This window comes from Pyricularia grisea, assembly GCF_004355905.1.
Source record: "Pyricularia grisea strain NI907 chromosome Unknown Pyricularia_grisea_NI907_Scaffold_8, whole genome shotgun sequence".
Classification (NCBI taxonomy): Eukaryota; Fungi; Ascomycota; class Sordariomycetes; order Magnaporthales; family Pyriculariaceae; genus Pyricularia; species Pyricularia grisea.
The window spans coordinates 1,483,268-1,497,203 of record NW_022156721.1 but is presented as its reverse complement, the minus strand read 5'-3'; the positions used below and the strand labels follow the sequence as shown (position 1 = coordinate 1,497,203).

Sequence of the window (13,936 nt, the reverse complement as noted above, 5' to 3'; positions counted from 1 at the left end):
TTGGACATCCGTACACGGCCGTATTTACGGGGTATTTAACACCCCCAAAGTTTAAGGTTTTGAATCATCGTGCCGCCAGGGTTAGGCAAAGATTGCAGTGATTACTAAAGTATTGAAATATCATTTATCCTGGTCCCTCAAACCCGGATGTTACCGCGAATGGCACGTTGATCTTGTTCACCCTTGCAGCCGTACTACGAAGTAGCACTCGATGGCATGCCAGATATGTGCAGGAAAGGGGCCGCGACCAAACTTGATTCAGCTTGCCGCCGTAACTGCGTAGCGTAGCTGCAACTCGGCCAAGGTCTCTTGAAGCCAGGGTCTCTTGAAGCCAGGGTCTCTTGAAGCCAGTCTGTGGATATAGACAGGGATTACCACATACAAGACCAAGATCAAGAGGTTTCTCAAGCGCTAGTTTACTTGTGCAACCGCAAAATACGAGTGCGGGTGAGACTTGGTGTCACGGCCGAAATCAAACAGGATGGGTTCTTTGACAATCATTTCCAAGCGATGACATTTTCGTAGCCGTCAAGGATAAATTTGAACGACCGGGAATGGGACCTCGAACAATGTTGGTGTACTCGGGAGGGGCAGATTTGTATCGACCGCTTGCAAGGTGGTACCAGCCGTCATTACTAGGAATATCCAACAGTCCACATTTCCTGGGTCAACGGTACAGTCGCGCTTCTTTGTGAAGTCAAATCGAGCAATCAAACAAGAAGATGCGTGCAGACTGAATCCAAGGGAGGCACTACCATCATTCATCTCAACAAAGGAACAAATACCTCCAAATAGAGGTATCAGCATGTTGCACACAAAAGATCAAGAAGCCACATGAGACACAGCGCCTGAAGGTCACAAAGAGGAAGTGCAAAATCGAGACAATAACAGGCTTGTTCGTAGACTGGCTTTCAGCTATAACAGACCCATCCTAAATGCATCGCGCAATCCTATTTTTGGCCGCTTAGGGATGTCCCTTCGGTGGGTTGCTCACGTCGTAGCAAGTGTATTCGGTCTAATCAGATAGGGGAGACCATGTTTGTTAGTATCACCGACGTGAATAGATTGACAGTGTGATGGGCCAAAGTAAAAACATACACAGCGCTTTTCGGCAGCTCTAGCCTCAACTGAGTTGGTGGGCTTCTCTTCGGTAGCTTTGGTGGGAGTAGGGATGGCGACGGCCAGGGCGGCGAAGATAGAGCCGATGAGGATGGAGAAGCGCATTTTGATGGGTGGGTTTGGGGTTGTTTGGTTGTTGAGAAAAAAGGCGAAAAAATGAGGCACAGCCTACTGAATTGAAAAGAAATAGATTGAAAGAAAAAAAAGAGGAGATGAGAATGTGTGTTTGAGAGATGATGATATGGAATGTAGAGATTGTGGTTGAACTAGAGACGACTGAGACCCGTTTATATAGCCGGTTCTGTCGGTCTGTGTCCAGAGCACATTGACCAAAGTGAATATAATTAGAAGTCTTTTGTGGTGAGACATTGTAGTGGAGTTCTGCTTAAAAAGGCTATATTCTGTAAATGTACCCTATTAGGTACATATTGAATAACCAGGGCTGCCAAGCCAAACCAAACAAACGTTTCAAACCAAGTCCCCACTATCCCGGGGGAAATCATGCGATTCACCTAGGTGGTAGGTAGGACGCTCACTGAAGCAACCAGGACCGCAGCAAGCAGTTGTCATGCAATTTTGTCAATTATGCTGGGATACAACCTTTTGTACCGTAGCAAGTGGTACTATGGTAGGGAGCCAACAGTTAGCGCCACAGCTATAGCACCCAAAAATAGAACGCCTGTTGGTAGGAAACATCGCTGCGCTCTATAAAATCATGTGTCAGAACAAAAAGTTTTTTCTTATGCATGCCGTCTAGCTGCATGCAAATACCTGGGTGCCGATTAACATCCAAAGGCCTCTCGAAATTGCTGCTGCGTGATCTACCCACATGCACGTTTCTACCCATGGATCAATAACGATTGAAAACTATGGAGGCCTTTAGTTGGCCATATATAGGTAGGTATTCTAGCCTGGACTGGGTATCCGAGAAAGTCGCTATTCCCCTTGGCAAACTCTTTGCACTTTGCACGACAACAACTGTACTACACAAGAAAAAGCACAAGGCAACGTGCCAGAGTGGTTAATGGGTCAGACTCGAAGGGGATTAGCGTCTAGTTATTCCCAGAGATTATCTGATGGCTTCGGCCGCACAAGTTCGAATCTTGTCGTTGTCGGTTCGTGGGGGAAGTGGAGTGGTGATCAGGAAACTCTCCGAAGGCAGCCCCCGGGAGTCCCCAGGGATCTTCCTGTTCGGGAGGGGGTTTATCCCAAATACTGCCCATCCCCTAATAATGGGTGGCACCTTTTTGTCGTATTGATGATGTACGCATAATTGTTGTACCCGTTTTTTATGAAACCTACGGAACGTGTCTGGCAGGAGATAACTTTTAGTCTTTTACCGCTATGGATTACCTTTTAAGGGTATATATAGTTCTAAATTTACGCTGTGACTTAGATCTGAGTTTGTTTATCTTTTGCAATGGAGTTTTACAGGTCCACTGCATCGGGTATCTGTCTCGAGAGTAGGCAAGCCCCAGTCGTTGCATCGATCAAACGACTGGAAAATGGATTGGGTTAATACATGATACCTCCTTCTCTTGCCCATTAATGACAACAAATTCATAACGGTCTGTTCAAACAACACAAGCGAATCTATTTCTGCATAGAGGATTGAGCAGTTCCTGTTGATCACAAGGTCAGACGCAAACGTGGCGATGAATCCAACGATAGTTAGTGCCTTTGGATGGCGAGAATGTTCCGAGAAATGTTCAATTGACTACTTGGTTCATTTAGACACGACGACCACCCCCCTCGTCCCAAAACTACAGAATTATGGCTTAGATACATTGCGAGTACCATTGGTTTGATACTGTGCAAGTTCCTTCCGAGCAGCATTTTGCTCCCGTCCATTCCTGACCGCCACATTGTCCCCATCGTGGAGAGCAGCTTGGGTTTGGAGTACCCCCGCCGCCTCCGCCGCCATCACCGCCTCCACCACCGCCACCATCACCGCCGCCACCTCCATCTCCACCGCCGCCACCTCCATCTCCACCACCACCACCACCACCAACAGCAGCATTGAAGAAGCTCCAAGTCTCACTAGGTGCAAACTTCTGACCATTGGAGCCGCTCGGGTCGGGCACGTGACCGCCGCCGTGGCCGATCCAGGTGACGGCGGCGCGGGAGCAGGTGTAGGTGGTCTTGATGTGTTGCTGGGCTCCTGATCCGGGGTCGGGAGCCGACTTGGACTGGCACCCATTGGTGGTCAGCCACTTGTCGCGCAGCTGGCGGCCGGACGCGATGCCTAGGACGTTATCGGCCGCGCCGTGGATTCCGAGGTAGGCGACGGGGGTGTTGCCGCCGGAGCAGCCGGAGAGGAGGGCACCGGAGATGACGGAGACGGCCTTGAAGACGTCTGAAGTCTGGGTTAGTTCAAATTCTTCTTCGGGGAAGGTGGTCGGTAGTCGGGAGAAGCAGGTTATTGTGAGAGAAAAGAAAAGAGGAGAAAAAAGAAACAAGAAAAACATACTCGGCCGCGAGCAAGCAACACTGTGGCTCATTGCACCACCATAACTCCAGCCGGTCGCGAATATCTCGGCGTCGTTGATGCACAAGTCGTTCTTGACGCTGTTAAGGATGGCATCAACAAAGGCAATGTCCTCGCCGCCGCTGTTGGCCCAGCCGTTGTTGAGCCCATTGGGGGCCACAAAGATGGCCGTGTTGCCTGCCAGGGGCCTCAGGCCGTAGAACTGCCCGCTGGACACGTCGTTCATGGACCCATCGCGCCAGTGGAAGCCAAACACGAGCCTGTGGGCCGTCTGCGTGTTGTAGCTGGACGGCAGCTGCAGGATGTACTGCCGTTGGCGTCCGTTGACCGTGATTGACTTGGTACCGGAAGAGGGGGCCGAATTTCCACAGCCCGCCGTGGGTGCTGCGAGACAGGTCTGCACAGCGCCCAACAGGGCGAGACCTGTGGCTAGGAAGGAGAGCATCTTGGGCCTGTCTGTGTCTGATGCAAATGATAGAGGAAAGAAGACGGCTTGAGATGGGGAAAATAGCCACAAGTATGAGGCACGACGACATGAAATTTGGGCGGTTCCTCTTATACGAACCTCAAAGGCCTTTCATCTTTTCTTCTTTTTCGTATTCTCCGGCTTGACATGGAGGCATCCGTTCCGACTCCGCAGAGGAAGCACCTATCAGGACCGCGTATCTTCTCGCTTGCTCTTTGGTTGCTTCCCTTCTTCGCAGTGGAGCATCATTGTGACGCGCTCCGGAGGGTCGGAAATTAAACGACACATGATGTGACAGACGTCCAAAATAAGAAAAAGCAATGCCAAGAGCCGCAAAAGCAAGAACCCCTTGTTTACCCCGGATTAACAAGAGTCCAACGTCAGCATGTCGGCAAATGTTGGACAAAATTCTCCCGTTTGCATCCTGCTGTGCTTCCCCACAACCAAGGCATCTTTTTTGCGCCTCTTGACTTCTCCGAATTTGAACATAGGCTTGGCGTCTTGGCCTGCATGAAAATGAGGGCAACGTCTGCCAAAACAGGAACACGGCGGATGGGAGTCTCCCGAAAATCAATTGTTCTTTTGGTACAATACATGGATGCTGCTATTGTTTTTTTGTTTGTTTCTGCCTTGTCTTTGATGTGGTCCGTTCTTCCACCAATAACTTGGAAAACGCAGCAATCCATTGCAGGGGCTCTGGCTGGGTGTTGAGCAGTTGAACCATGGTTTGAACACCCTTCCTGAGCGATTTTCCGTGGTTACCGGAACACAAATACCCATGGCATCTCAATCGCACTGTGGAAAAGCTCGGACACCCTCCTGGAACTTTCTTCCATGAACCCCGGCTCGGATGTGCTCATTCTCGCCCTGGAAGGTGAGCCGCTGTCCCGCTGGGGCAATCGGCAGTTGAAGGATTGCACGGTAACTAGCTCTTCTTATTGGTCCAGTATCTTCTGAAGTTTTGCTCCCTTTAACAGTAGCACAAAGCAACACAGGGTGATTTTTTCCACGTTAATTGATCGAGCTATATTCTCCCTGTTTTTTGCAGGCGTACTTTTCACAGCTCGTAGCAACATAATGCTTACGTTTCCCAGTAGGTATGAAGCTGATCTACTCCACCTGCGCCCAGTTGAGCTATCATTCGTTTTGCTTCAGCTTTAATGTATGTACAGAGGTACTCCTATCTGATCCAATGGAAATTTTGGGCCTTGATGTTCACATTTTTGAGCTATTGATAGAATTCCCGAGTCACTTTCTCTAAGATTATTTAGGCGCAGTTTAGCCTCGTCTTGGTCTTTAGTCTAGCGAAATGTGTGGGGTTTTCGGTCCCTTCTTCCGAACTAGCCTAGACTAGTCTTTGATCCTATGGGATATGAAAGGGATTAAATGTTGCTTCCGATCTACAGGGTTCAAGTTCCCCGAAAGTTGGCCGTTATGTTTCTCCTCACGGACCAACGAGCTCTAGTAAACTTCCCACAGATATCCGGGAATTTTGGATTGCGCATCTTGCCAAATCATAGAGAGTGCTGCAGAGTTTTGGTCAGCACGCATGTGTGATGATCTGCAACGATTTAATGCACATTTGTGCCAACGATTGATGGTGAATGTGGTCACTCAAACGAAGGTCCAAAAGTACAGAGGGGTGGTTGTACAGTCAATTAGCATGAAAAAACATGGCACTATAGCCTAAAGTGACAGCCTTTGAGAGCTCACAGGGGGCATCTGTGTCTTGGCAGCCTCCGCATTATGCGTTTCCTCCTACACTTTTTCAACTAGCCGATGCTGAAACTTTGAAATCATGCTACCATGGCTCCTGAATAGAGTATCTTCATCAAGGAGGTGAGAGCTTCGGGATTTCATTGAAATATAAATAATATACTGGATGATTATGTGGTCGATAGGGCTGGGCAATGCTAAGTGTTGTTTACAAAACTGCCAGTAGAGTTGGTGTCTCAAAGCTAAGGGTAGGGCGGCTATAGATTGCCCGATCTACCGTATACATGTCTTGCTGCCAAGGCAGCTTAAGTGCGTTTCGGCACCAGTCAATAGTAAGACAGATGGCCAATCGATCGGCAGGAGTCAATCGAGGAGCACAACTAACCATTCGCCACGCGGTCTCCTCCTCTAGAAGCTATTTTGGTTGCTTACTTAAGGTAGCTAGCTGCAGTTGTTAAAGGGCCCAGGGTGTCAAAATTTGGTTTTCTGCTAAGTGAGGCTAGAGCAGGGGCAGACGTTGTAAGGCGCCACCAACAACAGAGCTGACTTGGCAAGTTGGAAGACCCCAACGGGCGCCATGGGACGGACGTCCTACCTCCACTGAGAGAAATTCACCCAAGATGGCATAAGTCCTTCGGGATTCGAGCTACTTAGAATATCTATAATGATGATGAACCTCTGCCCGCATAAGTTGGACAATGTGGGCCAAAAAGAAGGAAGAAAAAAACAATAAATTGTAACATCAAAGGACTTTTAATATCGGCAATGATGGATCTTGGGTTTTTTGGCATGTTTTTCTTGGCCATCTGGTGCAATGAGGATAGACGGACCGTTGGCAGCCATAACAAGCCTCTGGTTTGCCGCGTCTTGACACACCGTCGCTACTGGCGACGTGCTAGCGGGACACAGCGGCGGTTATCCCCCCCACCCATTTTTTATGCCCTTGCAGTATATATTGATCCCACGTTGATCAAATACCTACCCTTGACTCTAAAAGGCCGTAGACCAGCCCGCGACGTGTGAATAACCGCGAATTGGGCTGTTAGCGCGCCTCGCCAACTTTATGTGGCGCCATGGCCTAGCGAGGCGGCAGCCATCGCGCCGAGTTTAACACCATGGTCTATATCTTGATCTTGAATACTTGGGTATGCAAGAGGCATAATTCTCGGAGAGCAATCTCTTAACTCATTGAGGGGCTCAACATGGCTGGCTCGAGTATCTGGTGGCTGCAAGAAATGCCAAGTACAAATCGGCCGTTCCAGCCGTTCGGAGAAACCAGATTCTTTCAGGACAAACATGGGCTTTTGACAATACTGCAACAAGTTAGACAGCCACCTTCGATCACGAGTTTCCCATTGGGCCTGAAACAAACACCGCTACTGGAGCTGTTTAGCCCACCAAGCTACTGGTCTCGCAACATGCTCGAGATAACATTTTCCGCATCAGTTGTGCGTAGCCGCCCCACCCTCTCTAACGATGTCCCTTTCCCCAGTGTATTGATTGGAACTTCCTGTAACACTGTTTTCTTCTTCGCTTTTGCTAGGCCGTCCAGATGCTGCTTGCCTCTCTGGTTCTAGCGCTTATCGGTGCAAGATTTTATCTTAGGCTCGGCATCCAGCGGAAATCGCTCGAAACAACCGACTATTTGATCTTTCTCGCATGGCTATGTGCTGTTGGATCTTCTTCTGCAGACATTGCTATGTTGAGTGTCGACCTGCCTTTCGACACTCTGGCGAGTTTTGCCAATTATGAACCCGACCGTCCTGAAACTTTTGTGTTTATTCTCAAGGTACGGAAATTGAAGCTGCAACCCCATCAGAAGTTTATTAGACGAGGTTGCACCGTACATTGACACATCGGCTCTAGTATCTTTTCGGTGCTGTCTTTGTCTTTTACGTTGGTTATTATACGTGCAAATTCTCCATCCTCGCCGTGTACCTGGAACTATTCCCTCGGCATATGAAGGGCCTAAGATATGCACTGTACGCTACCATAGGATGCAATGTCGGTGCTTTCATGGCTTCCATCTTGATTCTCATTCTTACCTGCATACCGGTAGAGCGCAACTGGTAAGTCACACCATAGCCTTGCTCCTATACCTACGTACCCAGTTTCACTTGCTAGACATTAACATTCCTGTTAGGTCACTCGACCCAGCCGACACATGCCCCATCCAGATAGAAATATCTGACGCTCTTTGGGCGATTCAAATCGGATCATCTGTCATGAGTAAGTTCTATCTCCTGAGCCCAGTCCAGATTGACCACGACACTTACTATGCCGCAGTTTATGCGCTTCCATTCTTGATCCTGCGAGGTATGCAGCTGAAGGGACCAGTAAAGATTGGACTCTACTTCACATTTGGCCTCGGCGGAATCGACCTTTTGGTCAGCAGCTTGATGCGCTTCGTCTGGTTCCGACCCGGCGCTGACAACCTGCGCATTTCAAATCTAGGTTAGCAACGACCAGCTATTTTCTCCTTGTATCTTTCATCGCATCTTTCGTTTCGGATGCTAACAATATGCTCCTCTTGTGCTACGTCTCTTACAACCAGACCTATACTACGGAATTGACAACTACGTTTTCCTGATGGTTGCCTGCTTACCATCACTCCGACCCTACCTGGGCAAGATGAAATTGACCGGGAGCTCGGCGCGGTCATCGAGACAGACCAAGTCGTCGTCGCAGGGATCGCCATCCTGGGGCAAACCGCTGGAACCGTCGTTGAGGAATTCCCAATCATCGAGGCAGCAATCGCAGCTGTCGCCGATATCGCCAAAGGCCCCAGTCACGCGGCTGGGCAGCATCGATACCTTGGATGATCGCGGCGCTGACGTGTACGATTGTGAACTTGGAGAAATGCCGAGAGGTCGTGTTGATAGTTCAAATGTGTAGTATAGCCTTCTTCCATCTTGTGTTGAAGTAATATCGGGGTCTCTGGCATGTTGGCCGCTTTATGCCAAGAAGGAATTACTGAACAAACCTTTACCACCATTGCATGTTGTTTAGTCGCAATCAAACATAGTCCAACATGCGGTGCCGCAAAAAACTGGTTGTCTCACGCATGAAACGTCTTCTTGTTTATCTCCAGTACGTATCTAAAATCCTGAGCTTTCAACATGAGCTCTACTCCATTGTCAATGCGTAAGCACTTCTAAAGCCTGTGGCGCCTTTGTAATAGCTATCAAAGCGCAAAGTGATCCTGAAATAACCCGCAACCCTGTCACATATAGCCAATTCCCCGCACCTTTAATTTTGATTCTCTCTACCTTGAGTATTGGCTTGAGCCGCTTGGCCGTCGAGGTACTGCTGGTACATCTGATTCGACGCTTTTATCTTGCCCTTTTGGGCAAAATGGGCGAATGTACCGGCGTGGTAAAGGGCATACTCAGCCGAGGGGAGTCTAGGGGGCATTTTAGCAGAGACCTAGACGTTCAAACAAATTCTTGCACTTACGTGAAAATGCCATCTAACCCATATATCCCGTAGTCCACCGTGTTTCCCACTTCAATAGTTTTATACCCCAAGTTAGTGAGTGATCAGATGTTGCACCTTATTCTTGATACAATTTTGCGGCTTGCCACTTGTAATGACTTACCATCCTTCAAATGGGTGACGACACTTATCAGAGTCAAGTCCTGGTAAATTTCGCTTTCCAGGCCAGTTGCTTGGAGATTAAAAAACGATGGACATAAGACTATTTTGTTATGCCCAGGGTATGTCAAAGCCAAAGTGTCCTTTGTGCATTCATATATAGGGCCTGGGCAGCTTATAGTGGCCATGGTTGATTCAGGACTGCATGCCTCCTTAGCTCTTTCAAAAACTTTGGTAATTCTTTTGATATCTTTGGTCTCAGCCGTTTGGAAGAACTTTTTCACTAGTTCGACGTCCCTTTCCGCAGCCCATTTTCCGGACTGAGCGAGAATGCGGCAACTGGAATAAAGGGTTGATTCATATTAGTGTAACCGTATCTTGGCCAACTTTATTAGAAGCTTCTTCTTTTACTTTTCTATAGCTTTAATAACCACTTGACGATCCTCTCCGATGCAGCTGTCGTGAATTTTGGCCCGTTTAACCAGCGGAAGGGAAGCTGCTTCGGCCTCCGTCCCAAGGCTTAAAGAGGATCCGGCCACATTCTCTGAGGAGGTGGCATGGCCCAATAGAGCACAGATTGTGATATACACGACTGTGATCCTGTAGCTTATTCCCTGGGGTAACATTTTCTTGTACTTTATGGCCTGTGCAAAGACTAAGTTTTCGACAGATTAAGAGATTCGAAAAGAAGACGAGTAACAAAGAAACATTGTAGTAAGTTCGCAGTCATCAACGTTACGATGGCAAAGGACTTTTGTATTAAACAAAAGGTCAATCTTGTTTTTTCAAGACTTGTCTGTGGCCCGTAGATATTTTTAGCGGTGGGTTGCTTGGAGACCCATGTCAGTGGTGAGTTAGTTGTATGTCAGATATAGAACAAAAATTGAAAGCTTGACTGACAAAAGCAGCAATTCGGACAGGATAGAGCCGGCAAGTTACGATTCCAGGAGACGCACGGGCCCAACACGAATAGCAGAACGGGTTTTCCGACGAGTTACTATGTAACTTCATGCGGCTGTATTTATTTTCTCCCGGCGATGCCTCAATGCCCTAAACCTCTCAAACTGCCGACCGATGGATAAAAGCCTAATCAGGGATATCTTCATCTAACTTGATGCTATGCAGTGGCTGGTGGGCATACCCTATTAAACCTCCTTTTACGCAGCTACGCGCCAACATTTCGTAAGGTCCCATCAGTTCTTATCCCCCAGGGCTGCATTGAAGGGTAAGCTTTAACGTAACTGGGAAGGGATCTAGGGCTTGCAAGGACTGGAAGCCGGTGGCCTAAAAAAAATGAGAATCTCTCGAGTCAGTTTACTACTAAAGGTAAATAACCACAACCTTGCATAGGAAGAGCGATGCAAAATCAAAAATAGTTTGCATTTTTTGGCGTCATTGGCTGGAAGACAAAGACTTTGACAGACTTGTATGGTAACTTTCAACCAGGATCGCATAAGCCTCCACTCAAAAAAAAAAAAAAAAAAAAAAAAAGAAAGCTTAAACACCCATGCTCAACCCTGCGCCGCCCCTTTGATGATATCCAAAAGTCTCGGCAGCAGCTCGGGCTGCATCCATGGCGCGTGGCCCGCACCCTGCAACACATGCTTCTTGCACCGTGGCCCCATGCTGTCCGCTATCTTGTGCTGCACCGGAGGCGACATGATAAACCTTTCATCGCCGGTGATTACGTACGTCAAAGGGGCACGGAGGTGGCACGCACAGGCGGCGGCCTCGGACATGTAGCTAGCACAGCTGTGGTACGGACTCGTCGCGGCAAATGCCTCCTTGGCCAGCTTCTCGTCTACGCCGCGGTAAAGGGAGTTCCGAGACTCTTCGGTCCTTCTCATGACGCCGTTCTCGATCTGGGAAAGGGTTAGCAAAAAGAGGTAAGCAAAGATGTGGGGCTAAAAATGCCTCCCATCATGGCTTGGGTTTTCTATGAAATGAAATTGGAAGACAGAAAGGATAGGAGGAGCAGTTGATGCGCAGACTAACAATTACCAAGCCATCGATGCTAACTTCGGCATCCCCCTTTATCTGCTCCACCGAAGCTAGAACTCCCACGCCCTTCTCAACCGCAGCCGGCGAAGCAATATACACCACGGCCTTGACACCCCCGCTGCCGTTCTGACCAGCCCCCTCCAGCCCGTCACCGCTGACCGCACTCTTACGTCTATCCTCGACGGTGTAGCCCGCAGCGACATCCGTGGCCACAAACCCGCCGTAGCTGTGGCCCACGAGGACCACCTCCCGCCCGGCATCCAGGTGGGGCTGAATAGTGGCCCGGACGACTTTTACGTCGTCGTGGTGCGTCCTGTTCAAGATGGCGTCCGGCTCGCCCATCGTGACGAGCTCTATAACCTCGACCACAAAACCAAGCTGTCGGAGACCTTTGGCGAGCTGCTTGTAGTGGACAGGGTGGTGCCAAGCACCCGGGATGATGACGATGACGGGCCGCTGCTCGGAATCATTGCCTGTGGCGCTGGAGGAGGCAGCAGGTTGCTGCTCTTGGCTAACATCAACGTGATGAGGTGACATTTTAGGAATATATTTAGATTCTTGATTGTGTTTTTATTGGCTTGAAAGTTACTAAGAAGAAGGACCAAGGTTAGTATTCATGCGATCCTGAATTCGGGGTCGATGTCGTTGGTGAAACCTGATGGTAAGGATGGGTTACTTCGAATCAAAGTTCGGCCGAATAGCCACGAAATGTATTCTTTTTACAGTTGTTTTCGTCCAAAATAGAAAACTCTGTTTATTGTTGTTTCCAAAACCACTATAACAGGATACAACAAGCCGGCAGATGAGTGTTCCTTTTTGCGTTTGGATTTTAAATCGGGGTATCGTACTTGTAGGGTACATTTAAACGAATTATTACCTGCATGTTTTGAAGCGGTTCACAGCAAAGAGGGCTTACAATGTGGGACTTGGACGATGCAGTCACCCAATCGTCCAAAACAAAGTTCCGTGAGATATACGGTATAGCTGGAAGATGAAGTTAGTCCTACTTTACGAGTGACTTTACCAGTCTTCCTTCTCTTCATTGGCCAACTTGGTATGACGGTCGTGTTGTCCGTTTCCACCCGGCACGCTGATGCGACTGTAAACTTCCATCACCACCAGGCTAGCGCGGGAAAAGGGTTTAGCGTGAGCCCAGACTTGGGAAACTTCCGATGCATGGTAGTCTACAGTCCATTTTATTGCAGTCCCAATCAAACCCCGTTCAGGCCTTGACGAGATCAAAATCAACCGTCCATCCGCCGTGCAATACGCCACCGATCTTCCCAGCTTTGGAAGTTGAGTACAATGACAGCCGGATTAAAGTCCCCGCAGTGGTCGAACGTAGCGAGACAGTGTGTTTCCTCCCGCCATCCGCAACGGGCACGCCAACAGACCAGCTGTAGCCAGCCCCACCATGCTCATCCTCCCCCACCGGCGAGCCTTCTTCACCGTAAATCCCATCGTAGACCTTCTTGAACGCCCCGAGCGCCGCCGCATCCGCTACAAAAACCGTCACGCCCGCCAAACCCACCGCCCCGCTGGGGTGTTCAACATTGGCCGGGACGTCGTGCGGCACGCGCAGGCGGCGCGGCGTGCGATCGAAGCACCAAAACGGCGCTTCTCCCGCCTCGATAGGCAGCACCACGGGAGCACCGCTCCCATCCCCATCCTGCGCCAGACGGGGATCAGCCACGGCCCACTTTAGCTCCGTCCCCGAGGGCGTAGTCCTGCCGCCGGGCACGGGATCCCGGTACACTACGCCGGCGTCGCGGGATCGGACTCGATCCTGCACCTTGTGGAACTCCTCCCCGGTCCCGGGGAGCGTCAGGGCCCAGTCGACGATGCGGCCCTCGGGCCGGGCGCCCCAGCGGTGCTCGGCGCGCTTGGCCGGGTCGACGCCCTCGGTGAAGGCGATCAGCTCGAGGTAGACGCCGTCGGCGAGCAGGATGAGCTTGTTCTCGGTCGCGCCGCCGGCGTGCACGCCACCCGTGATGACGGTGAAGCTGTCCATCAGCCAGGCGGGGAGGTCGCGCAGCACCCGGGGCGGTATGAGGATGACTATGTGGTCCAGGAGCGGGAGCGCTGGGTCCGGCTGGTGCGGGGTCGTGGTCGTTGGGTTTGCCATTTGGCGCGAGATTGGGGGGATGTATGGATCGTACTTTTTGGATCAAGGTTAAGTTTTAAATGGGGTTTTGTTTTGAGCTCAGACTGAAATGAGATGGTAGGTTAGAATGATTGCAAGTGGTGTCAATGGCGCTTCTGGGTGCGTGTGCGTGTTGGGTTGACTTTGCTGGTGGTGCAGCCTTTTTGAAGACGGAGCTTAAGTGGATCTCCGGCGGTCCGTCCCTGAGGGTCCGTGGAGCACGCCATCCGAGTCTAGTGGTACACATTGGGACCGGATTTTGCTATATTACGCCATTACCAGAGATTGGGGATTCTAAGTACGATAAGGTGATGTGGAACGGCTACGAGCAACTGATGGGATGACAGATGGGACCCCGCTACAGCATGCCGTTTTGGTGGGCCAGGATGCCCCGCCCGAGGTCCATTCA

At 49.9% G+C, this 13,936-nt stretch overlaps 4 protein-coding genes across 4 annotated transcripts; 1 reads left to right on the top strand and 3 right to left on the bottom strand.

Moving 5' to 3' along the window:
• Positions 1–2,897: 2,897 nt before the first annotated feature.
• On the bottom strand, positions 2,898–4,110 carry PgNI_12114 (uncharacterized protein; the record flags this gene model as incomplete). Its single annotated transcript, XM_031132069.1, has 2 exons — positions 3,590–4,110; positions 2,898–3,475 (listed from the first exon to the last, which is right to left on the bottom strand). The coding sequence occupies exons 1-2, from the start codon at positions 4,050–4,052 to the stop codon at positions 2,898–2,900; spliced, it is 1,041 nt and encodes a 346-aa protein (XP_030977061.1). The 5' UTR covers positions 4,053–4,110.
• Positions 4,111–7,207: 3,097 nt separating this feature from the next.
• On the top strand, positions 7,208–8,684 carry PgNI_12113 (uncharacterized protein; the record flags this gene model as incomplete). Its single annotated transcript, XM_031132068.1, has 5 exons — positions 7,208–7,237; positions 7,333–7,578; positions 7,656–7,858; positions 7,933–8,243; positions 8,344–8,684. The coding sequence occupies 5 exons, from the start codon at positions 7,208–7,210 to the stop codon at positions 8,682–8,684; spliced, it is 1,131 nt and encodes a 376-aa protein (XP_030977177.1).
• A 2,210-nt stretch (positions 8,685–10,894) lies between these two features.
• On the bottom strand, positions 10,895–11,921 carry PgNI_12112 (uncharacterized protein; the record flags this gene model as incomplete). The annotated part of the gene is made up of 2 exons (XM_031132067.1): positions 10,895–11,245; positions 11,379–11,921. The coding sequence occupies 2 exons, from the start codon at positions 11,919–11,921 to the stop codon at positions 10,895–10,897; spliced, it is 894 nt and encodes a 297-aa protein (XP_030977176.1).
• A 685-nt stretch (positions 11,922–12,606) lies between these two features.
• On the bottom strand, positions 12,607–13,509 carry PgNI_12111 (uncharacterized protein; the record flags this gene model as incomplete). Its single annotated transcript, XM_031132066.1, has 1 exon — positions 12,607–13,509. One exon carries the CDS (start codon positions 13,507–13,509, stop codon positions 12,607–12,609), a length of 903 nt encoding a protein of 300 aa, XP_030977059.1.
• Between the last annotated feature and the right edge of the window lie 427 nt (positions 13,510–13,936).